A 25,718-nucleotide genomic window follows, 5' to 3' on the forward strand; every position below is an offset into this window, starting at 1 on the left:
AGCTTGTCATATGATATATCTTCAACCCTGAAAGACCATGGACAAATCTATTGAAAAATTGGCCTTGCAATCTCATAGGTTTGTTGACTTTGTGAAGAGCTCCACCCATTCAGTGGCCAAAATGATTGTATCATCTAGACAATCCTCTTGCTAGATCCCTGCCAAGTGCAAGAGACTCAACAATTTCCTGTCCAAGTCCCACTATGTGGCCTTGCTCAAGGCTCCAAAGGAGCTCGCCGTAGTCCCTACCAAACATGCCTGTGAGATCCCAGCATTTCTCAATACGAGCAAGCTGTGGTCAGCTAAGAGATAAAAACATTTATTCCTTTGTATCTCAAACCTCTTGATGCCATGATAGAGGTTCTCTCTTTATCTTCTCTTTGCACGGTGGGTTTGCTTGAGATAGCCTTGACTAAAAGCATCTCCAAGACTTCTAAGCTCCTAATCAAGGTGTGGGACCCTCCTTCTGAAGGAGGAATCATATGCCCCCACACCAAAGAGTGTTTCTAGAATGTCATGCTGTACAAACTTGCTGAGCAAAAGAGCAATACATTGCCAGTTCCTCTAGGCCTCTCTAGAACTCCAAAGGCATGTGAAGTCAGTGAAAGTGGAGAGAGCACATAGTGTTTAAGGAAGCTTGAGAACGTCGATATGAATTCCACTGTTTAAAATACAAAGGAAATGTGGGTTTCGTAGAAAACCCTAACCTTGGACCTAGATTTACTCCTAGAGCAACACGTGGCATAGTGCCACATGCACGGTGCAAAAAATTATTATTACACCAGCCTATGGAGGAACCTAGACTCCTTCATTAAATTGGACTCATAGTCTAGATCTGAGCTCTACAAATCATATAGGACCCTATACACTAGTTACACATGTCATGACTTGGTATAGAATCAATATTACTACCCATGAGGATATTACCCAATCCATGGTGGACAAAGCCCAACAATCCCCCTCATAATGCAGAATAGTTGTAGATTGACTTGTTTGTTAGAGACTCCATTATCCTGCATCATCAATCTTGTATACCAAGCAGATGCTCGCATGGGAAAATCTTGTGCTTTGGTAAAGCCTTGGTGAAATGTCTGCTGGACTGTCCTTGATAGAACAAAAGACCTCTTGATTTTTCATCTTTTCATGGATGAGTGATATCTGATATCAATGTGCAAATATTAGAATGACCGATACAATTCTTGGCCAAAGAATACATGATTGAATGTCACAAACAATAGGGACTGCACCCTCTTGTGCTAAGCCAGTAACTTTTGAAGCGAAATTGCTTCTCTACTGCTGCATTTCCTGCCATGTACTTGGCCTCAATGGAAGAAAGAGCAATAGTGTTTTGCTTCTCCTAAACCCATGAAATACTGCTCGCGTTGAGTGAAAAAATATAGCCTATATTAGACTTTTTGTCTTTGCCTACCTACCCAATCACCACCACAAAACCCTTGCAGTTGTAGAGTTTTGAATTGTGCATAATATTTCCACAATATGTAGTACCTTTGATGTACTTGAGGATTAGTTTGGCTGCCTGCCAACAGCTGGCCTTAAGATGTGCCTTTGTATTGATTGACACACTGCATCTCAAATGCTAGGCCTAGTGGTCACAGAATAGATCAAGTTGACCACTAACTGCCCGTACAAAGTGGCATTCACACCTGCCTCATGAACATCAACATCCAATTTCAATCTTCTCTCCATGGATTGTCCTGCATCTAGCTAGGCCTTAAGCATACTTTTTCTAGCTGACGAAAATGCCATTAGTGTATTGCCATAGTTCTATGCTCAAAAAATAATGCAGCTGTCCCAAATCTGTCATCTCGAACTCTTTGCATGATGTTGCCTTGAGTTGATCTAAGAGCAGAACGAGCGATGGACGAAGGAGCTGCCAACGCTAGTTCCTACGAGCCATTGGTTAGATAAGAAAACATTCTCTGTCTCTGTCGCTGGGAAGCCTTGTGAAGATGGCGATGGCCTAGAAGGGCAGATGGGACAGAAACACCACAAAGCTCGTGTGGTGGCGACAAGAATAGCTCTCTGTAAGGATGCGTACTGTTTGATTCTGGGTCGTGTGCGTGGCATGTTGCTGGTTCGTGGCACTCTTAGAAGCAGTTGGAGTGGCAACGGGCTCCTCAGCCACCCCCCCACCCCCGCAAGGCACATAGAATTTCTACAGCAGGTCGCGACATTTTTCCAGCAGGCTGCAACTAGTTGACGCCAGTCATTTGAGCCATTGTTTGGCTATAAAATTTGGGGCATTTTGAATTTTTGGGCAGACATTGCAGTTGGGTTGCAGGTTGTCCAAGATATTGGGGCCTTTGCAATTCCACTGCAATTTTGCAGTGCAATTTGGGGCTTTTGCAGGCAGAGTGCAATTTGTGCAACATTTGGGGCTTTCAGACCATTTGCTCTCTTTTGTATGCAATTTCCCACAAGAAATTGGGGCTTTTGCATTTGGGTTGCAATTTTGCAGGTAAAAGGGCATTTTGGAAGTTTGCAAACAGTTTTGGACTTAGTACGAGTCAAATTGCGGACTTTTGCCACTTTTTTGCAGATTCTATTTGCAGATTTTTGGGGCATTAAGCAGAGCAGTGTGGTGCATTTTGAGCCTTTGACAGGTTGTGACAGTATTTGTCACTGTGGGCATATTATTCTTTGTAGACTTTACTTGTGCATTTTATATCCCAAAAAGGGATTTCACCTGGTCTGTCTGCTGTCATTTTTCTGAGATTATCTAGTGAAAATGGCTCAGAACAATTCAAATGAGGTGTTCGGGGTTCTCACACAGGAGGATAAGTTGGATGGAACCAACTACTCCGTGTGGAGTTTCATGGTTCGCAATATCTTGGTTGGCAAAAATCTTTGGGATTATGTCAATGGAGATGAAGAAAGACCAGATACAACGCCTATACCTGTCACTCCTACAGCTGGAGACAGGGGTAGAGGTACAAATACAGCACAAGTGATTGGAGCAGCCGCTCCAGGAGCTCCCACAGCAGAGCAGAAAAGATGGGACTCTAGAGATGCACAAGCTCTTTCAGTAATTTCTCTTTCCGTCAAGAGGTTCATTATACCTCATATTCGGTCATGCAAGACATCTATGGCAGCTTGGGTAATACTTGAGAGTATGTTTGCAGCAAGGAACGATGCCAGGGTTTCCTTTCTGAAGCGAGAACTTTCCCATACACATATGGAGGAGGGAGATTCCATAAAATCTCACCTCACAAAGCTTCAGGATCTCGGGGAACAATTCCTGAGCATTGATGAAGTCATTCTGGATTCAGAGATGATCTCCACCACTCTGAACTCTCTTCCCGAGTCCTATCTCGGTTTCCACACCTCGCTGAATTTGTCATTGAGGGAGGGTAGCAATCCTCTCTCCTTTCACGAGTTGGTAGGACTTCTGTTGTAGGAGGAACAAACACGCAGAAACATGGCAACCCGGGCTGGCGAGCATGCTATGCTCTCTAAGTTCAAGCCCAAGGGTAAAGGGCAGCATAAGCCACATGCCAATCAGCCCACATATCAGCATAAAGCTGATTCTGGACAGCCTTCTTATAAGGCACAGGGTGATACAAACAAGTAGAAAAAGAAGGGCATCTGTCATTATTGCAAGAAGCCATGTCATTATATTGGAGAGTGCAAGAAGCGCATAGCCAAAGAAAAGAAAAGGGATTCTGGTATGGCTGTATCAGATGCATCAGGTCCATATTGCCATGATGGAGGAGATGTTGCAGCCAACTTGGTTGAAGAGCACTATGCTTTTTTGTCTTGCACTTCAGATTTTTCAGTGGGTAGTTCAGATACTACAACCACTAATCATGATGACCCATATGCTTTTTTGACTTGCAGTTACGATCCTTCAAAGGATGAATGCTCTTTCAGTGTTGATGAAACACTACATACTTGGTATTTTGATGGTGGTGCTTCAAAGCACATCACTTCCAAGAAAAACCTATTTGTAACTCTGCATTCTTCACCCACCAAGAAGAAGGTAACTTGTGCAAATAATTCTTCTTATTCAGTGTGTGGAGTGGGAGACATTATTCTCACATCCACTGATGGCACAGATTTCAGAATTTCAGATGTACTCTATGTGCGATTTCAGGTTGTTTTTGATGATAAGTATGGAATTAGAGACAAAGAAAATGAATATGCTTTGAGGTTGTCTGGCACTTTGTATCGGGGTCTTTTTCAGCTTGATCTATATGAAAAAAGATCCCATCTTGCATTATCAGTTAGCACTCCCACTGCTGCGATGCAGAACGCGGAGTTTTGGCATGCTAGGTATGGGCACATGAGCTATGGCAGCTTAATGACACTTCAGAGGCATGATATGGTTGATGCATTACCTCCTTTGGAGTCGCCTCCTCCTCATGCATGTGAAGGTTGCATTCTTGGCAAAATGCATAGGCTTCCCTTAAGAAAGGATGGTGCAGTGAAAGCTACAAGAAAATTGTAGCTTATTCGCAGTGATGTCTGCGGTCCCATGAGGACACCTGCTTTTGGGGGTTATCTCTATTTTGTTACATTCATAGATGACTTTACCAACTACACTTGGGTCTATGGTCTCAAGGCAAAATCAGAAGTGTTTATGCATTTCAAACACTTTGTGGCTATGGTTGAGAATGAGACAGGACTCAAGGTGCAGACACTTCACACAGATCGAGGGGGGGAGTCTATGTCTCGTGAATTTGAGACATTTCTGAAAGAAAAAGGCATTATGCATCAGCTTACAGTGAGGCTTACACCTCAACAGAATGGCAAAGCTGAGCAGAAGAATCGCACCGCAATGGAAATGGATAGATGCATACTCACAAGTAAGAAGTTGCCTCACAGGTTTTGGCTGGAAGGCCTCATGTGTGCCAACTATATTTAAATCGGGCTTCTACAAAAGCTTTGAAGACAATCACTCCCTATGAGGCATGGCATGGGAGAAAGCCTTCAATGGACCACTTCAGAGTTTTTGGTTGTGTTGCATATGTCCACGTGCCTGTGGAGTTCAGACACAAGTTGTCAGATAAGGCACTAAAATGCATTTTTGTGGGATATAGTTCACAAAGCAAAGGCTATCGTCTCTACAATCCTGCTACACGCAAGATTTTTGTTAGTAGAGATGTCATATTCTCTGAAAATTCTGCACATACAAATGCTGAATTTCAGATTCCAGCTTCTTCAGATGATGTGTTTGAGGGGATGCTTCCTATAGCATTTGGTTCCCTCACTGAAACTCAGAATTTACAGCAACCTCCGCCAGCTCCACAAGTACAACTTCAGCCCCCAGCTGAATTGGTACAACCTCAGGGTGTGGATGAAGTTGTCAGGCAAGAAATTCAAGAGATAAACGCAGCCAAAACAGTCCTGCATTGGTTGCTTCAGACCCTCAGGGAGAGTAGGCTTGAAGCTCCATTGCCTGGTAGAACTCGTAAAGCAGTAAGGCACATGGGGGGAGCTCATTTAGTTGAATTAGCTTATGTAGGTACTCTTCTTGATGAGGAGGAGCCTGAGACATTTGAAGAAGCAAAAGATAATGTGCATTGGATGAATGCCATGCACGATGAGTTGCAGTCCATTCATAAAAATCAGACTTGGGATGTTGTGGATTTGCCACCAGGTAGAGATGCCATAGGTACACGGTGGGTTTTCAAAGTCAAAAGAAAGCTAGATGGGTCCATTGATCAGTACAAGGCAAGGCTGGTTGCAAAAGGATATGCTCAGAAAAAAGGCACAGATTATGAGGAGACTTTTGAGTCCTACATCCAGGATGACCACCATCAGGTCAGTTATAGCCATGGCTGCAAATTTTGAATGGAATGTTCATCAGTTGGACATTAAAACAGCTTTCCTTAATGGAGACTTGTTGGAAGGGGTTTATGTCAAATAACCTCCGGGCTTTGAAATTTCAGGAAATGCACTTCAGGTATGCAAGCTGAATAAAGCTTTGTATGGGCTGAAACAAGCCCCACGTGCATGGTATGTCAAAATTGATGCCTTTCTGACCAGCAAGGGCTGCACAATAGTCCAACTGAGAGCACCCTCTACATCAAGAAGGATGGGGGGGATATTCGGTCATCATTCTTTATGTAGATGACATGCTGCTCATCGGATCAAATGAGGAAGTAATTGTAGATTTCAAGGCCCAATTGAAAGCTACATTTGATATGTCAAACTTGGGCTTGCTACATTTTTTTTTGGGGATCCAGTTTATTCAAGAGAAATGTGGCATTGTTATGTCATCATTCTTTATGTAGATGACATGCTGCTCACTGGATCAAATGAGGAAGTAACTGCAGATTTCAAGGCCCAATTGAAAGCTACATTTGATATGTCAAACCTGGGCTTGTTACATTTCTTTTTGGGGATCCAATTTATTCAAGAGAAATGTGGCATTGTTATGTCTCAGTCCAAGTATGTTCAAAAGCTCTTGGACAGATTCAACATGCATGATTGCAAGCCTATGTCCACTCCCATGGAGCCGGGGCTGAAGCTTACAATGCATGATGCGGGTGAATCAATTGATGTCACACTCTTTAGTCAGGCTGTTGGATGCCTCATTTATCTCTGCAATACACGACCTGATATTCAGTTTTCAGTTTCTCAAATGAGCAGGTATATGCACAGCCCAAAGATTATGCATTGGCAGGCTGTAAAACACATCTTTCGTTACTTGCAAGGTACAAAGTCTTTTGGCTTGATGTTTCCCAAGGGGGGTGACTTGCACATGCATGCTTACAGTGACTCAGATTGGGCTGGAGACTATGATACTAGGCAGTCCACCAGTGGGAATTGTTTCTTTCTAGGACATGCTTGCATTTCTTGGTTGAGCAAGAAACAATCTACATTGGACAATCTACATTGGCTACCTCCTCATGTGAAGCTAAGTACAGGGCAGCTTTCACAGCGATAGCTGAATGTATTTGGTTGCGTCGTTTGTTTGTTGATCTTCATCTTTCATTGGAGGGTCCTTCTCTGATTCTCATTGATAGTCAGAGTGCTATAGCAGTGGCAAAGAATCCTGTGTTTCATGCTCGCACGAAGCACATTGAGGTTCACTATCACTATGTTAAAGAGAAGTTGCATGCACGAGAGATCAGTATGATCTATGTGTCAACACATGACAATGTTGCAGACATCTTCGCCAAAGCACTTCCACGTGAAAAGTTTGAGGCATTTCGCAATGCCCTGAACTTATCTCCTTTTGGTGATTGATCATTTCCTTGTACATGACATTGGCACTGCAGGGGGGTGTTAGAATTATTATTATAATTTAGTAGTGACCAATGTAATGTAATAAGTAGGTTAGGGGTAGCAAAAGAGTCGATGATCGTGTAGGATCGCTTAGGAGAGAGAGAGTGCAGGTAGCAAAAGAGTCGATGATAAACACCTTAGCCGTCACATCAAAGTTGGATAATCAAAAACAAAGGAGTACAAGGTACAAGTACCTAGACCTAGGACTAAGTGTCCTATGTGGCCTAAAAGACACTAACACTATAAGTGTCTTTATTTATGCCTACAAGGCTCAGGGCATCACTAGAACCACCAGAGGATGGCCTACAAACCCCCCTCCATGGGATGGGCTGAAGTACTCTGGAAACGTCTCAGAATACCTGGTATTTTCTAGTCATGATGGCACATGTTCATCCAAAAGCATATAGCCACCTATGAATGTACAAGGAATGTCAGATCATGTAACAAAGGGAACCAAGTGTAAAGCTTGTCGAAAGACTTCGAACTTGGGACGAGGAAGTGCCTTTGTAAACATATCTGCTATGTTGTCCTCTGTGGGAAGATAGGACAACTCTATGTCTCCTGCTGACAACCGCTCCCGAACATAATGATAGTGAACTTCAATATGCTTGGTACGCGCATGAAACACTAGGTTACGCGCAATGGCCAAAGCACTCTGGCTGTTAGTGTAGACAATAGTGGAGGATGTCTGGCGAATACCAAGATCTGTAAGTAATTGTCGAAGCCAAACACACTCTACTGTAGCGGTGAAAGCTGCCCTCTACTTAGCCTCATAGCTAGATGTGGCAACTGTTGGTTGCTTCTTACTGAGCCAAGAGATACATGAATTGCCAAGCAAAAAACAATTGCCAGTATGTGACACTCTGGTGTGTAATTGCCTTCTCAAATATGCAACACGAGCTTCATTGCGAATCTGATAGAGAGAAGCCAATTCATCCCAAGCATCCTTTGCTGTCCTGCAAGACCGGATGTGTGGAATAATGATTCTCTTGCATGATAAAGCAATGCATGAATGTGCATTTGCATCTCTTGCATCCCATCTTGACTGTTCTTGAGTTGGAAGAGCAGCAGCATGAGTGCTAGAGGAAGAGGCATCAGGAGGAGTACCCCCTGCAGAGGGACCAGCAGTAGAGGCAACCACTATAGCATTGGCTGGCCTTAGATCAGCCCCAGAAACAATATTCCACAAATGCTTTGCAACTAGAATATGTTTCATGAGATAAGACCACATCGGATAGTTGGTGCCATCCAACTTATCATCTTCACGAAGAACTCCAAATAAATCTTGATTGTTCCTAGCTATAGCAAATGTGATACCCTGAAAAAGACCTGAAAACCCAAAAGCCTCAAGGCTATCACTGCAAAAAGCTGGCTGTCCAAAAATGACAGCAAATATCTGCAAATTTCTGACCCAAATCAAAGGGCAAATGCAGATCTGACCCAAAACATAGGACTAAGTGTCCTATGTGGCCTAAAAGACACTAACACTATAAGTGTCTTTATTTAAGCCTACAAGGCTCATACCATGGCCTATAGGGCATCACTAGAACCACCAGAGGATGGCCTACACATTGGCAAGTTCAGCATCATCATCTGAACATCTGTCATAAGCATCAAGTCTGTAAAGACTGCTAGACAATGTGCCAATCAAAACCAGGGTAGAGGCATGTGTAACATCATACACTGCACACCTCACACCATAAAAAATAACCTGAAAGCCACATGCAGCAATGGCTGAAATAGAAATGAGGTTCTTACGAATGCTTGGAACATAAAGCACATGCTCTAGAGTGACAATACCACCAGAGACAGAAGTAAGAGCAACTTGCCCAATACCTTTCACGGTATATGATGCATTATTGGCACATGTGACACTACTCCCCTTAGATGTAAGCTCCAATGAGCTGAATAATTTCCTGCAGGAAGTGATGTGCTTGCTAGCACCACTATCAAAGAACCAGGCATCACGAACATCTGAAACTGCCATACAAGCATCATGAACATCAGGATTATACTGACATGTAACCAAGAAAGCCCAATGGTGGTCTTGTACGAAATTAGCGGTCTCATGTCGATCTTCTGCACTAGAAGAACCAAATACTGTAAGACCATACTCTTTCTTTTTCTTTTTAGATGCTATGCGCTTCCTGCATTCAGAAGTATCTTGCCCAAGTTTCCTACAATAGTTACATCTCTTCTTCTTTTTGTTATCCCCTGAAGAAGAGGCACCATGTGAATGATCAGCATGGGAATGAGAGGGCCTTCCAGCTGAAACCTTGCCTTTACCTTTGTGTTTATGATGGGCAGCAAATGCTTGATCACTAGCCATAGTAGCATTGCGATTCACAGGACTTTGCTCCTCCTGAAAAAGAAGAGCAACAAGTTGGTCAAATGAGAAATGATTGGCATCACCCCCTGCAACCAACCTCAATGTAGTAGCAAAGCCTTGATATGAATCAGGCAACCCATCAAGGGTATTAGAAACCAGCTGAGAATTAGGCATAATCTCATCAATGTTGGCCAACTGCTCTTTCAAATCCTTCACATTAGTGAGATAGGCACCCATGTTACCACCCTCATCAAGCTTTCAATTGCCTGCGGAGATAGGCAACCCTCGCCTCATTCCGCACCTGATACAAAGATGCAAGCTGATCCGATGCTTGCTAAGCTGCCTTGCAAGACCGAATATGAGGGATAATAACCCGTTTCACTGAAAGAGCAATCAAGGCATGTGCTTTGGCATCATGACCATCCCATTGAATTTACTCCAGTGAAGGAGGCAAAGCACTTGAAGCAGGAGGTGCAGAAGTCCTAGCTGTAGCAGTAGAACCATCACCTGAAGAAGCAGAGGCTGCAGGTGTAGCACCAGTAACAGTGCGTGTAGGCCTGGCCTCAGAACCTGAAACAATATGCCATACATTCTTGGCAACCAAAACATGTCCCATCATGTATGACCACAAGGGGGGCCCCAATCAGCCCAAACAAATCATCTTTGCCACCAGACATGGTGCTAAAATACAAGGCAAATGCACCAACTGGGAAAGCAAATGAGAGAAAGGCAACCTCTCAGAATCAAGTGCCAAAAAATTGCCCAAGCTTCAAGGCTTATGTTTGCAAAAGACTCTGCTGTCCCAAGGTGTACCTGTTGCAAGAAAAATCCCCAAAGGAAACATGAGGCCTTTCCAAAATGCAAATGAAGCAGAAATTGGAAAAAGCCAATGCAACAACAGCTTACCCAATGATGAACAGCAGTGACAGGCTCTGAAAGCGAGCAAATGAGGGCTGAAAATGAGAATTACAGGAAAAGAAGTGCTCCCACGAGGAGGAGAGCAAGTAGAAATGGAGAGAACCTTGCAGCCCGAGGCAAAGGGATGCCAAATGAGGAGGGAAGGGCTCAAAGAGAAGTCTATGGATCAATTCAGCAGCCCTTTGCCTCGGGCTGTGAGCTTCTCTCCATTGGATCTCTTTCTCTCCATTTCTACGTACCCTCCTCCTCATGGGAGCACTTCTTTTGCTGTAATTCTCATTTCCAGCCTTCATTTGCTTGCTTTCAGAGCCTGCCACTTTTTTTTTGGGTTTTTTGAGAAAGGTTCCGAATACAGATGCTGTAAATGCTCGCGTGTGGTCATTTTTTGCTGCAGCAGGCTGGAAAATGCACCGAAAAACAGTTCCCTTTGCGAGAGTTGCTCCAAAGTGCGGTCTTTTCGCGACAAAATGAGGTTTTTCGCGACAGAAGTGCTTGGAAAGGTCTCAAACACTCGTGGGAAACCAGTAACTAGCAAGAATGAGAGCTCCAGAGGCTGCCAAACAGCTTGGGAAAGCTGTCAATGGCTGAGGGAATGGATTCCCGACCTGCTCTGATACCACTGTTGGCTGTTGGAAGCAATGGAAGCTCAAAAATGGAAGCACAATGGAGAAAAACGAGATGCTGTAATAGATTGCTGCAAAACTAAAGAGTGGAGGCTCAAGGGGGAGCCAACATAACAAAACCCTAGGGCTAACTGCCCTAACTAGATGGTACATAAACTAACTGTACCAATAGTCCTAACTGACTATAACTAGGCCTACATGGCTCATACCAAGGTATAAGTGGCATCTATGGATAGCCCATGAGATAGCCTACAATATACATGGGAGTTTGCCTATCAGGATGAGACTAGGGAGCGTGGAGGAACGTTCTATTGATGCTTGAAAGACTTCATACAAAACAGCAGCCCCGAACGTGTTATGGGAAAAACTGAGAAAAGGCTGAAAGAAAAGACCGGCTTGTTCCAGAGAAACCCAGCTCACTGCCTAGGGGATCTCTGGTACTGGGGCTAACAGCTAGGTGGGGGGACTATACAACCAACGAATCCCTCGCGGGGTGAAAATGTAAAATACTCCTGCAGGCCAAGCCTTGCAGAATCGAGCATGCCTCGGGACAATCGTCCTAGAGCCTGGGATCCCACGCTCCCTAGTGGAGCGGAGGGTATAGATGATATCCTGCCAGATGGCGACCAAGGTAGCCGAGGGTGGAACCGGAGGCTCACCCATCGCCAAACCGTAGCGAGCGACCCAAATGTTCCACGCAGTGATACTGAATATTACCTCCCATACGCTGTCCTCCAGAGGAGGAGGAGCCAGGCTATCAAGAGGGACCGCCTCATGGAGCTCTATCCTCTAAATGCTCTGACCCTGTATCTGGTAAGCTGGGGAGATCTCATCAAACTAGAACGCGTGTCCTCTCTCAGTCAACCAGGCCACCATCCCCTAAGTGTAGTCCCTCTAAAGACTCTATATACGGGTCATGATCATGAGGGCTCCCATCTAAATCCTTGACGCACTACAACAGCTCCAAAGGTAGTGCGGGATCGTCTCTAGAAAACCAACAGACAAACAATGACAATGCCCCTCCACCTGCATTTGCTCCAACCACGGGCCGATGGGCAAGCCTCCGTGGGCGGCCAACCAAAAGAAGTAGGATATCTTCCTTGGCCGCAAACTAGACCATAACCGCATCCAGAACTTAAAACGGACATCCCCAGGCACTCTCTAGGCCACCCAATGCCTCTCACTCGAAGGGGTCCACATCGAAGAGTCCATCTGAAGCATCCTGCCAATGTGGTGTAGGAAAAGCAGGGCACCTCGTCCACCTGCTCGGCAAGGCCGCCCCTGGAGGGCCAAAACCACTCTCCTAGATCCCACTGGACCTCCCTCAAGGACCTACCCTCCCAAAGCCAGAGGCGCCATCTGGGGACATCCTGCTCTGAGATACTGGGAGGATCATTGTGCCACTCCTTCCCCAAATGTCCCACCACTCTGATCATCTGCCAGCGAATCCCATCAAGACTCCCATCCATCTCTGGGTCTCTCTCAGTGAGTGCCTCTTGGAGTAGGCCTCGAGGTCCTACATAGAAAAAATCGGGCTGCACTGCATCATCATCCTCAAGGGGACACCAGTCTGAGAAAACTAGCCCAACTATCTGCTGTCCATCCACAGGCGAAGTCCCTGCCACCAGGACTCAGGGATGGCTAGGTCAATCCTCTCGGAGTAAGCCCTCGGTCCCCCATCAGATAGTACAGGCAGAGTTTGCCATGATCCCTCTCCAGATTGATGCCATTTTCAGTCACATTCCTCCACAAAGTTTGGGACCTACCTCGCGAGAGACTTCTAAGAACTGGCACTAGAGTCTTCCATACGACTAGTAGAGCGTGGGATCGGTACAGCATGGTATGCACGCATCACCGCAAGCTTTGCCAATCAGGGCATTTAGATGGACCGGCTCCACCCGTTTCAGTATAGCATGGATGCACCACTCGAGTTGATCCCATAGGATGAGATTAACCGCATCATAAGCTCCACACATCTTGCACTTGGAGGGGGGGGGACCAGGAGTTCCCCACTAAGACCCAGCTCTACTATGACCATTGCTTAAGAGTATCGGAGGACCTCAGTATCTCGAGGATAGAGGAGCCTTACATGCGCTGAGGATTGCCATTGGACAGATGCGGGTCTTGTCCCATCAGCTGAGAATCGAGGCAGGGAGAGCTGCAGGCATACCTTGAGAGCAGCAAACTTGTAGGTTGTGCACGATGAGGGCGGTTGAGATAGAGGAGCATTTTCTATGTGTCTGCCTAGCCTACTATGAGATCCGAGGGCGCTACCACTGCCTTTTTCAAGAGGGGCACGGCGTTGGCCCACCCTCACGACTGATCTGCTTCCACGACCAGGTTTGTTTTGGGCTCTACATGATGGAGATGCGACGACACAGAGAGACGCTACTACGACATATCAGAGAACAGCAGGATGGGACCACCGCACCACAGGGCATTGAGGTAGACCAAGCGCACAGACACGTCACATATTTCTATGCATTTGACTCAACTCTAGGGCACTCTGGGTAGAGGAGGAGGAGCTAGCCGATATAAGAGATGTATGGATCAGTGGAGAGAGCCGACACAGCACTGTTGGACAAGGGACACAGAGACCGTCACAATGCGACAGGCGACCAGAGCACACACAATTAAGGTACGACCTATTTCAGCTCTCCTCAGGAGAGATCGACCGAGGTGAGGCATCACCCTTGACATAGCCCATCAGATCCAGAGATCGAAAAGACCATGCCCTCCACCACCACAGGAGACAGCCCGCCATATGCAAATACGTGAGCTCTTTGCATCTCATCAGAGAGCCACCATGGAGCCTGGATACGTTGATATGCCAAAAAATGTCAATAGTTTTTTTTCACTTGTTGCATGTTTGAGGGTAGGCACATAGGTATGCACATAGCTAGTGGGTGATAGTTTTGAGTCAATGGGCACTCTCATCAAAAGGCTTTGTACTAATGTAAATATTCTTTTGAGATTGTAAATGTCTTTGCAGGGGCTCGTGGGATATGATGAAATGCAATGTGGTAGTACCAGGATAATCCAGAACATAGTTTCCAACATTGTCTATGTGGTGACGTGATACCATGTTCTCCGAAATGTTGTCCTGTGTCACATGTTTATAATGCCATGAGTGTTTTTACTTTTGTCTTGAGTCATGTGAACTTCCCATGAGTCGAGTTGGTTTGATCTCTAAGGAGATTAGAAGTGGCATGCAAGTGATTGAGTGCCTAACTAGAACCATGTGTGCATCAACGTCTAAGGTTTGGAAAATGAGCATTTAATGCTTGGTGTATGAATTTGGGGGAAAATCATTGAGAGTGGTAAAATGTCATTGTTGAGGTGGCTGAATGAAGCTGAGGTGGCTGAATTGATTCTGAAAGGAGGGTGTGCATGTGAACGTGATTACGTGAATTCTGGATGGCAGCATGGCAATCGTACCTGGGAGTTGCTGTTTTCTGCTGGAGAATTTGAGAGCAATTGGAGGGCGCTTGAAGCAGCAGAAAAGAGTCGCATAGAGGCGGGTGGAGTAACGAAGACAAGACCATGAGGGCTGAAGGTTGTGGTTGGTAATTTCGCATGTCAAAATGGAGGGTTGTTGATAGGCCACATCGAAGCATCGCATAGAGATATGTGAGGGTACTCTCACTGAAAGACCCGGGACAAGTAGCTGGCTGGCTGAGAGGAATCACGTCGAAAGATACGTGAAGAAGAGGTCCTGACAGAAAACACGTTGCACAGAAGATGTCGCACATTTACATGTGAAAGAGATTTCTTGATAGAAGCTGAACGTGAGGGAAATACCATCACGATAGGAGATGTCCCTCAGTTGTGAATGGAGCGCTCAGACAGGCTGGTTGGTGTTTTGCTTGAAGAATTCATGGGTTCTCGCTGATGTGGGCAGATGTCATCACTGATTGGTTTGCTGAATATTGGCAGTTCGTAGTTTGTTGGAAGTCTCCTGAGAAACTCAGTTTCAGTGCTTGTTGTATAAGGCTCTCATGAGGAGTTTATGATATGAAAGAATCAGAGTATTGGTCTGTGGTTTTGCAGCTTTGGCTGGTTGTCTTGTGAAGTGATAGAAAGAATTTGTGGGTCACTGGGTTGTTGCTTGAGATAATCAGTCTCTCAGTTTGTAAGTCTTCTGTGAGCCTGTGTTTGTCTACAATCACTCTCCAGTGATAGGTCTCGTGTCCCTGTGTCAAGGATCCCTACTCTAGATACTGGTGCACGTGCTCTTCAACTCGAGCCCACATTGCTGCCAATCCCTCGAGTCCCAGCTACAGTTTGTTTTCTCTCATACAAATTTGAAAGTATATGATGATTTTATCTCTGGATCTTGGCGTGTATTTTGAGGGTCTTCAGATTGAAGTGTTGTTCAATGAGGTTCATGGGTATGAGTGGTCATTGCTTTTGCGAGTGAAAGAAGAGGAATGGGCAGGGGTAATTCTAATTGATGAGGAGGACCTTCCTGAGTATGTATATCACATGGAATTTTGTGAAGAAGAAGAAACTATCTGAGTGATTGTTTGTGTTTACTGGAATCAAAGGTTGGTGCATGTGTGTTATCTTAGCTTCTTTTGTCCATACCGCTTTCTGTGCATCAACGTGGAGCCAATTCATGCACTTGGGACTCTAGCTCTGAGCACTTGATCTTTTCATGCCACCCTCATGCTATTTTTCTACTTTTTTGCTATTTTGTACTAGTATAGCATTTTAGTACTCAGCAAGGGCCTCAGTGAGCCCTTTGCCCCGGCCCACAGTGGTCTATATGAGTTACTCGATTCCGTACTTTGTCCCATAGGCTTGCGAGGCCTCCTATGGACGTTAATATTTCTTTCTTTCTTTCTTTTCTTTCTCATCCGTTGCCTTGCCCCTCGCACATGCGCGCTCCTGATCTCAAATGTCTGGGTGCCAAACAAGGGGCTGACGCTTGAACTCTTCTCTGCATCTGGGCTGAGTACGAATGAGGCCCCCTGCTAATCTCTACCAAACCCTATGGAGGCACCTCATCATCAAGGGGAAACCCTTCCCCGTAAGGGGGGCCTCTGAGAAGATCCATCTATGTGAAAGCTGCCACTGCCCCCCAATGTGTGGGGTGTTCTTGAGAAGCCCTTGCTGTAAGAGGAGCTACCAAGGCTCTGCACCTGGGAGGCTGTGAACAACCAACTTGCCCAAGAGGGCTCGGCTCTGCATCTCCGGATCAATGATACCCAAGCCTCCTAGTGCCTATGGCATGATCACCGTCTGCCAAGCGACTCAGGCTCTAGTATTCCTCGTACCATCCGAACCTGCCCAAAGGAAGTTCTCAACCAACCATCGGAGCTACCCAATGCACCCTCACTGAAAACACCAGCAGGAAGCGATATACCAAGCTATGGCAAGAAGGACCTAGTTTGCCACTAAGGCACGACCTTCTAGGGAGAGTTTGGCCGAGCTCCAGTAGAGAAGCTTGCGCCAAACACTCTCAAGGACCGGGGCGATGTCCGTTGCTCTGCTGTAATGTCAATACCAACATGGCATCCGAAGTATCTCGCTGTCTGGCCCCGTGGTATCCATCTGAAGCCAAAGTCGTTCCCCCACTCATGAATCTCCTCAGAGCTTGTGAAGAAACCTATGGACTTTGTCCAATTGATCAACGCACCTGAGGCCTCACAGTAGATAGCCAGGGCTCCCTGACTCTTTCCAAACTCGCTGTGGTGCCCTCTACATACAAGGCCGTGTCATCTGCAACCTCAGAGTCCAACAACTCCTCCTCTTGCCTCATTGGGAGCCTCAACCCTATGAGGCTTGCCACCTATGATCTCAAGTAAGAGCCCAAAGCCTCCACCACAAACAAGAAGCGGAACAAACTCAAGAGCTTGGCGAGGATCTTGTATGCAGTATCAAGCAAAGTGATCGGTCTCCACTGCCGGATATCTGACCTATCTTCCCCTTTCGGGATCAAACAAATCCACCGAACTGAGCGAGGAAGACCATGTTGAAAATCTCATGGCAAGCTAGTCGGAAAGGGGTGGAGGTGATCTCCCAGAAGTTCCAAAAGAAGGCCGGAGTCGCCGGAGTCAAGCCATCCTCGCTAGCACACTTCTGGATCGGGAGAGCCTTGAGGGCTTCCCAAAGCTCCTCATCCGTGAAAGGCTTCTCCAAATCGTTGCACAAATCTGGCGAGACTATTGTCGGAACGTGATCCCAAACTACCTCCCGAGCCACAAGACTAGCTGGAGTCATCCTCTCTGTCTGAAAGAGCTGACTGTAAAAACCAGTGGTCATGTCTAAAATCTCCTACGGGTTAGTGTGCATGATGCCTGGCGCATCTCGAAGATGTTGCAGCTGCATGCCTGCCGATCGGGGCCTAGTGGTATGAAAAAACTGCTTCGTCATCCTGTCCCCCTGTTGTACCCACCGGACCCGGAAAGAGTGATTGGAGAACTCAACCTGCCAAATCTCTGTGTCCTGAAGCTCAAGGCGAGCACTCTCGAACTTGTCACTAAGCCACTGAGATCCTGGGTCCTGCTCCTTGAACCGAGGCGAGGTCTCTCCTCAATGCCCACTCGCGCTCCTGAAGAGTTCTCCACCTAAGGCCATGAGTCTGCAACTCCTCACTGCTCCTCTGGATCACATCGGCCACCCACGAAGCCCAGCCCTTGCACCATGCCGTCTCTCATTGTTGAAATTCATCAAAGAGGATCTCTTGCAGCTCTACACACTCAAGACCTGGTTAGCACCTATTGAGCTTTTAGTGAAACTTAGCTTCTACAGAGATCACTGCTTCGGCCAACTGGGTTCTAGCTTGGTAGTTTACGCGCATGGGTGTGTGTGAGCAAGCATGCATGAGTAGGACCACTAGCTAGGCCCCGGAAGGCATCACAATTTAAAAAAAAATAGATCACTACTCACGGATCTCAGAAGAGGTGTTCATCGAGCTGCCACACCCAAATCCATCTTGCACATGCACTCAAGATTTTGATGGGTCAGTTCCATGTATCTTCACACAGGCTATGGTTTGCACTACACTTTTATTTGATATGCAGGAGACTGAGACTGAGGAGCACTACACTTCCAAGTGCCCTATATACTGCGAGATCCATGGATGGCACCACTGTCTTTTCAGTACCATTTTCGGCCCACTCTGAGAAAATTAGCACGGCAGGTGGTTCTTTTTCTTCTTGAGGCCCAAAACACAGAGATCAGCTCATACAAGCACAAATGAGAGCACAAACCAGCCAAGCCTAGTCAAGGCGCGATCATGGATTTGTACCCAAGCCAGTGGCAGCAACGCATCAGATGCAAGAGAGATAGGACACAACTTGACAAGTCTAACCCTGAGTGGACACTCACATGAGGGCTGCATACATATCCTCTCTCTTCAAAGTGGGGAGATGGACCAATAGAGAAAGATAGCACTTGTCAGATAGTGGAACACATCACGGAGACTACAAATGAGGAGGGATGGATCCAGATAGGCTGAGTGACAGAACATTCTATCACTGACTGTTTAATGCCAACCCTTGCCAGATCTTGAGCCACTGTCAGACGAGCTCCTCTTGTCTCTCCTGAACCGTCCAGTGGTGTTGGTCCCACAGACAACATACACAAGTCCAGCCAATCAGGGATGGGTGGCCGATTGATAGATGGCCAGGGGATTCTACCCCTTTGTGGGTTTCTGTCGCAGCGATAACCCGATATACTACTTTTTTTCCTCGTTGCAGGCATCAGCCTTGGGTAGGGTGCCCATTTTAGTGGCCGCACCCTTAGGTTTTATTCTTTTCAGTCTCATAGACCCTTTGGTCTTTTGTAGAAGTTGACAAACTTTCTTTCTATCTTTCTCTCTCTCTTGCATTCATTCTTTCCTGCAATGTCACAAATTGTTTAAAAAATGTCTCAATGTGTATCTCACAAAGTTTATGTCTTAACTTCTAAAGAGTCCATCCTCATAACATAGCCACAAAATAAATGGGATAGGAAAAAATATAATGTATTTTACGAGTTACGCTGCAATAAGAACATCGCATCACTTGGTGATTTGCAAATCTGAAAATCTTACCTTGATAGAGAAGGTTTCATTTCCGTTCTTGAAATGAGCCACAGCACCATCTTCTTCCTGGGAAAGTGAATGGAATGAATTTTGAAACATGAAAACAAGGCTGTCTTTCCCTAGTCTTTATTCAATTTTGTTCTCTTATAAAATACTAATAAATTTAGTTATCTTTTTTAGCAAACCCACTTTAGGAAGCGACACATAACGTGAATGCTACTCTTACAAGATTATCACCATGCCGAATGCCTTTTATTTGAAGCCACACCACCACTTATCCAATTCCCATATAATTATCTTTGCAGTTGTTATTAGGTGGACGGGTTCTTTCCACCAATGATACATTCCACATAGACCACTCCATCATATGCTCTGGAGTTTATTTTTCCATGCAAGGAACTTGGACCCTGTAAACTTTTGGAGCTGAACTATTTCAACTACCTTCAACTTCTCAGATGCTCTCAGCCACTCACTCACCAGATTCTCTTTTATAAACAAGACCATGCTGCTGCAAAGACAAGATAGGAAATGAAAAGCTGGAACACTAGCGAAACCTATAACATATATGAGAAGCTCTAAACTACCCTACGTAACATTGAAAAAGAGAAACTATAACAGCCAAAGTGTATGTATAAAGAGCAGAAGATCATCTTGCAGAGTTTTGAAAGACGACCTACGTGGGGCCAACTTGGAAGAGCTTTATGAAACACTCAAAGATGACAGTCAAGCAGTAGCTCCAAGATATAAGGATGATGACCTATAGTACTAAGACCGTAAGGGTTCTGCGTCTTCCTCAGATTGTAGAAAGCACCTTCAGCGAGCTTGTTATTCCGCTGTTTGACAAAGAGTGTAGGGAGAAAACACCTCGGTTCCAACAACTTTGACAATGCTTGCATGGTTAACAAGTTTCAAAAGACGAAGAATAAGGAGCCAGTTACTTAATCTTTTTCCTACGAATGTGCTGGACATTAACTGTAGGAAGAAACACTACAGAAAGAACCAAAAAAAGGAAACCAATAGCAAGCACTCACATGGATCACACCGGAGGATCATGAATATATCTTCTAAGAACTTTGCCTTATTGTCAATAAAATTACACATATAGTAATGGCATCAAGTAGTTCTTTTAATAATTTTTAAAATATATGGTAATCTATCTATTAATAGAGATTCCATTATATACCCTCCTCATGGGTCCCAACTTCTATGGGAGGAAATCAAAAGCATTTGTGGAATACTAAAGGGGATTTGTTGGAAATCATGAGTTGTGAAGATCAAATCTGAGGTGTTTGGGCAATGAGGTTATTATGAGCTATATATGGAATACTATCATATGAAGGACGAGTTCAAAACCACCTTAAGAATCAAACAAGCTGGTTGTAAGAGCTCTTTGACAATTTGGTTGTATAAGCTGGCAGATAAGATGAGATGGCAAAAGACTAGCGAGCTTAGATGCATGTGATCTGTCTTACGTAGTTGATGAGATGAAGCAAAGCGTATCTCTTTCATTTATTGCAAATGTTGATTCTCTTGCTGCCCAATTCATGAGGTTCACTTGTTGGTTTCCATTTCATACTAGTAGATGTGCTTTGCATAGATTAAATGATCTTTGGTATGTGCCCTTATGCTATTGTCTACACTAGTTCCTTCTTTCATGTTGCATAAAGTAGTTTAGAGCTTCTCAAACACGTATGATTGGCCAACTTTACGATTTGTATGTTATGGTCTTGCCTTTATAGTAACAAAACCTTGCATTATCATGAAATTTCATGCAAAAAAATTCAAAAGGAAAGCAAAGTAGGATAACATGGTGGCATTCTTTAAAGAACTCTACAAAAGAGGTAGAAACATAAGAAAATCATCATCTCCATCAAGGAAAATGATGAACATCACAAGAAAGAACATTGAAATGGGTTTCCCTTCCCCCCTCCCCCCCCCTCCCAATGAAAGAGACTTCTATTAAGTATGAAAAAATCTCAAGAGCAAAGTGCTCGTGGCAAAGTACAACATGCGTAGCATGAGAAAAACCAGGAGAGGGTCAAGCCCTACTCAACGAAAAGGTTAGTAAAGATCTAGGGATGAGGCTGAAAACGCCATCCTCAAACCTGTAGTAAAGATCTAGGGCTAGTAAAGAAAAACAACTGAGGCTGAAAATGCCACCCTCAAACCTGTAGTGAGCTCTGAGAAGAAGCCATTCCCTAAGGAAATCAATCATCCTGGCAGAAGCAACCCTCAAAGACCCCTGCATGCTCAACCAAATGACCATCAAAGTGTGTACAGTGTTTGTCTAAATACTGGCCATGGTGTGAGAGGAGTGGACTTGGGAACATCAAGTGCCTCTGTGCATCTGGTTTACCAAAAATTCCAGGCTAAAATGATCGCTAAGATCTCACACCATGTGTCCACTGAAGCATGTACAAGTCTATAAGAAGAGGAGGGAGCAACATCCAAAGAACATAACTCAACCAAATCATGTCACCTAAAGATCCCAAGAGGGAGCTATGCGTCTCATAGAACACGAGGCCCCGATAGAGAAAGGCAAGCCATTGAGCCCAAGTGATGAAGGAGGGGAAGGGATCCAATGTACTCAAAAGTCCCGCAATCCCCTTGTAGACAACCTCACCTATCTGCAATCCTAGAGGCAATGTTGAATGGACTCCTCAATAGTAGATAGGCAATGAGAGCAAGAAGAGGGAACCCTAAACCTGGACCTCCACTGATTGACAACAATCTCTCCAGGAATGAAAAGCCAAAAGAAAACAATGATTTTTCTATTCCTGAGAGACTTCTAGAACCTTCTCCAAAAATAATTTCTGCAAAATCTGTAAAAGTATGAAACTCCTCCCAATGAGGGCTCTAAAGGGATTCCAACCCCTAACACTAAGCTGAAACCTCCTGGCATTGTTGATAGTGTATTTGGAAGAATGGGAGGCTCTTTCCATGTTTTCCTGCATCAAATCACTCCCACTCTCTAGGATCCCACTGCAATTAATTTATGGGACCTTCATAAAGCCAAATCCTCCACGAGCCCAGAGATATTTCCTTCATAGATGGGGGTCTAGATACCAGCCAGAAGACCAAAAACACTGCTCTACATGCCCCCCAATCCTAGCATCGACAAGGAAAATTTTATTCTTCCCAAGAAAAGAACTTTCTGTTAATACTGTTTTTAGAGAACCCAGCTCATTTTCTAGGGAGTCTTTGAATATGTGCCAACAACCAGGGTGAGAGACTATACATCCAGCGGATACCTCGCTCTATGAATACATAGAAGATGCGTTTAGACCAAGCCTTGCTGAAAAAAGCTTGCCTCTCAGCGGTTGTCTGAGATCCATCGTCCCTCGCTCCCAAATGGCACACAAGGTGTAAATAATTTCTTGCCAAATAGCAAAGAGAGTGGCTGCTGGAGGGATCTGGCAGCCTCCCATCACCAAGCTATAGTGGATGACCTAGATGTTATAAGCGGTAATCCTGGACATCCTCTCCTACATTCTCTTGTGATTATACAAGACGCTGATGGGAAAGCGGTGGATGGACAAAAGCAGTAGAGCCTAGACTGCCTTCACAGCCACCCTCATCCACATTTAAAGCAAGTGAACAACACTATCAGAAGGTAAAAGGCATTCATTCAACATCCTTGTCCCTACACCCCTTTACATTCAATTCATACACTCGCCACATTTCCTTCCAAGCCAAACAACCTAAAAAACCCAATGGATTACACAGCCCAACACAAGCTCTCCTACTGACTGAGATCAAGCTCAAAAAATGCATAGAAGACCCATGAAACTTAAATCCCAAGAAAATGACGACTTCAAAACTGCATAACTACCATGAACACTTCCTGACAACTCAAGGTATAAACAGCCATGCTCATATCTCCGGACAAAATCTGTGAAGAACAATCCCGGATCTCTTTGACTTCAAGTCAATCATTTGCCTCATATACTCAAAGCAATCACCCCTCTTCTATGCCATCAAACACTTCAAAGAGTTCTTCAATTCGCACATAGCCAACAAACACTACTACCCCATAGCCTATGAGCAACTTCATGAACAACATGCTATATCAGAACCCGCCACAACTCTGTGAGATAACCCACACCGAGAGCAACATAAGCAGCCAAGAATTTCACACAAGTCCTTCCTATGATACCAGACTGCAATCGGCCTGTCTTCTTCTTGCGAGATCCACGATCAAGTATGGCGACAATCACAGAGCCCCTTCTTCAACCAACAGTATGCCACCTTCATTTGAAATCGCACATTTGGACTGCATGAACCCACTCCTACAAACCCTATTGCCCATAGTCTTGTCATCATTATCCTTAAAACTGAGGTGAGCTAAGCTCAAGCATCACAGCTTGCCATCCTCGAGCTCTTAATAGCCAAGGTCTCTGTAGTACATCCGAGCACCCGCCTGGCCAAAGGCCTCTCTGCCTCAGTCTCTGAGCAATCGCGTGCTCACTCGACGTCTAGCCAGCCCATCTCCTCTTCATGCAATAATACCCAGTACTGCCGCTTCTTTCTTGCTCACAGCTCCCATCAAAACAACCCACTGGCAACCAACTAGCTCTTGACCTCCAAGCAACAGTCGACACTTTCAGTAAAGCCCATGTATTTCCTCCTATCCCCTTTACATGAAGATAGCCAGCAAGCAGATTTCCCGTCATCACGGGCTCATGGACTCCATGCACTCCAACCCACGATCTTCTTCCTTAGCTCACTGTTGCACCCACCATCCCAAGCTCTCCCTCTGTCGTCCACTTTTCCACAAGCGCAATCCCCTCACCCAAGACCATGCAGATAGGCCTCGCTGCAGTCTAGTTACTATCGTAGCCATGAGTTCCTTCATGAGCTTCAACTATCATCCACGAGCTCCCCGTCTCGTAGAGCAGCATCCTAGAAGTGACGCTCCAGCCAGCAAAAAACTCCCACCCAGGCCACCGTCTGTCCCTCGATTCCCTCCTTCTGAAGATCCCCCCGTCTCCTTCTCTCTACACAATCCTTTTGCAAGTTGCATCTCCACGTATGTGACTTTGTCCTTCCTCCAGAAGCTCCTCTATCCTTGCTACGTAGCCACCTTTGCATGCATGCTTTTCTTAATCCCAACCACGTCATCCTTGATTAGCCACCTCATCACATTATTTTCACCACTCTTCCACCCTTCCTTCAAACTATACCCAAGCCATTAATGCCCAAAATCCCAACCTTTGACACACCCTTTGCAGATACACTTAAACTAGGCATTTAATGCATGCATGCCACACATGGCATCACATACTTCACCCTCATTCATACATCAATGTCCATATGACATTACAATGAGACTACAACCACACATGCCCAAATGAATACTCAACCAACCAACACCGTAACACTAAATACTATGTGCTCTGGAGTGCCTGTTGCACCCACATTGCTTTTCATCATCTCCCAAAAGTCCCCGTAGAAGTATCTACCATCTCAAGAAAATATATGGGGGTGCCCATAGCTCATAGCCACCACCAACTAGCTATGTACCTAGCTATGCACCTGCCCATCAGCATGCAACAAGTGAAAAACATTTTTACATTTTTATCCACACAGCGGAGTCATATACTGAACCTCAAATCGAGAAGACCCTCTGTCCGTGTATCCTGCAAGCTACTGTAACTGTGCCAATCAAGAAGGCATGACCCCCTCCCATCAACCAAGCAACCATACCCCAAGTGAAGTCCCATTGAATCCTCTATGTACTGGCCATGAACCGGAGGGCCCCATGCCAAATCCTCGATACTGCCGAGCAGCTCCACGGATAATGTAGGTCATCTCAAGGTCACTATCCATACAACAATAACAAAGGTACAAACGATATCTCCCCATCAATACATTATAAGATAATATTGTATTTGGCTTGATAAAAATATAGAGACAAAAAATGAACTCCATTCATGAGGCTGCATACCTTGTGCACCTAGCCTTTTTGCACAAAAGCTGGTGTGTGTTCCATGTACACCCATTATTCAATTAGAAAGGCTAATTTGATATCCTCCAGCAATAGCTAGGAGAAATTTGATGTTATAGAAAGGAGTTTGATGACAATGGTAGATTTTTCTACATGTGCAAAGTCTCATTAAAATCAATCCCTTTTCCTTCGAGTCCTTTTCTAGGAGCCTTGCTTGTACATTTCACCGGACAAGCATTGGACCTAGTTGGTTTGACTCTCATTTAAATGTGTATGGAATTATCTTTCTTTGGCTCATATTCCTTTCAATGAGATACTAACAAACTCTAGAGTCTTTCATGGCCGGAGCCTCATCCAAAAGCGTGACCAAAATCTGGAATGACCTATTGGGGCATCTACTGCACTATCCAATCCTGCTCTTTGGAGGAGGTCCTAGGGGCCGCCTCCAATTGGAAACAACGGCAATGCGTGTCATATAGGAGAAGAAGAGCACCTCAACACACTGCTCCAAGTGCCCTACTCTGAAAGGCCCTAGTGCGCCTCATGAAGGGGGCGGCCTCCCATAGCCAAAGGCACCGACACGACTTGTCCGGTCCTAGAGTGAGACTCAGGCTA

General features: G+C 45.1%; 1 protein-coding gene across 2 annotated transcripts in view; it reads right to left on the reverse strand.

Annotated features, from left to right (window-relative positions):
• LOC147881954 (uncharacterized) overlaps positions 1 to 25,718 on the reverse strand; it is a 138,364-nt gene that overhangs the window by 33,529 nt on the left and 79,117 nt on the right. For both annotated transcript variants that reach the window (XM_087402071.1, XM_087402072.1), the window contains exon 4: positions 19,166 to 19,222. In XM_087402071.1, the coding sequence (XP_087258197.1) occupies positions 19,166 to 19,222 (57 nt within the window). The remainder of the gene's footprint in view (positions 1 to 19,165; positions 19,223 to 25,718) is intronic.

Source organism: Dipteris shenzhenensis, chromosome 30 (assembly GCF_047967505.1).
Source record: "Dipteris shenzhenensis isolate YYH24624 ecotype China chromosome 30, Dip_SZ_1.0, whole genome shotgun sequence".
Classification (NCBI taxonomy): Eukaryota; Viridiplantae; Streptophyta; class Polypodiopsida; order Gleicheniales; family Dipteridaceae; genus Dipteris; species Dipteris shenzhenensis.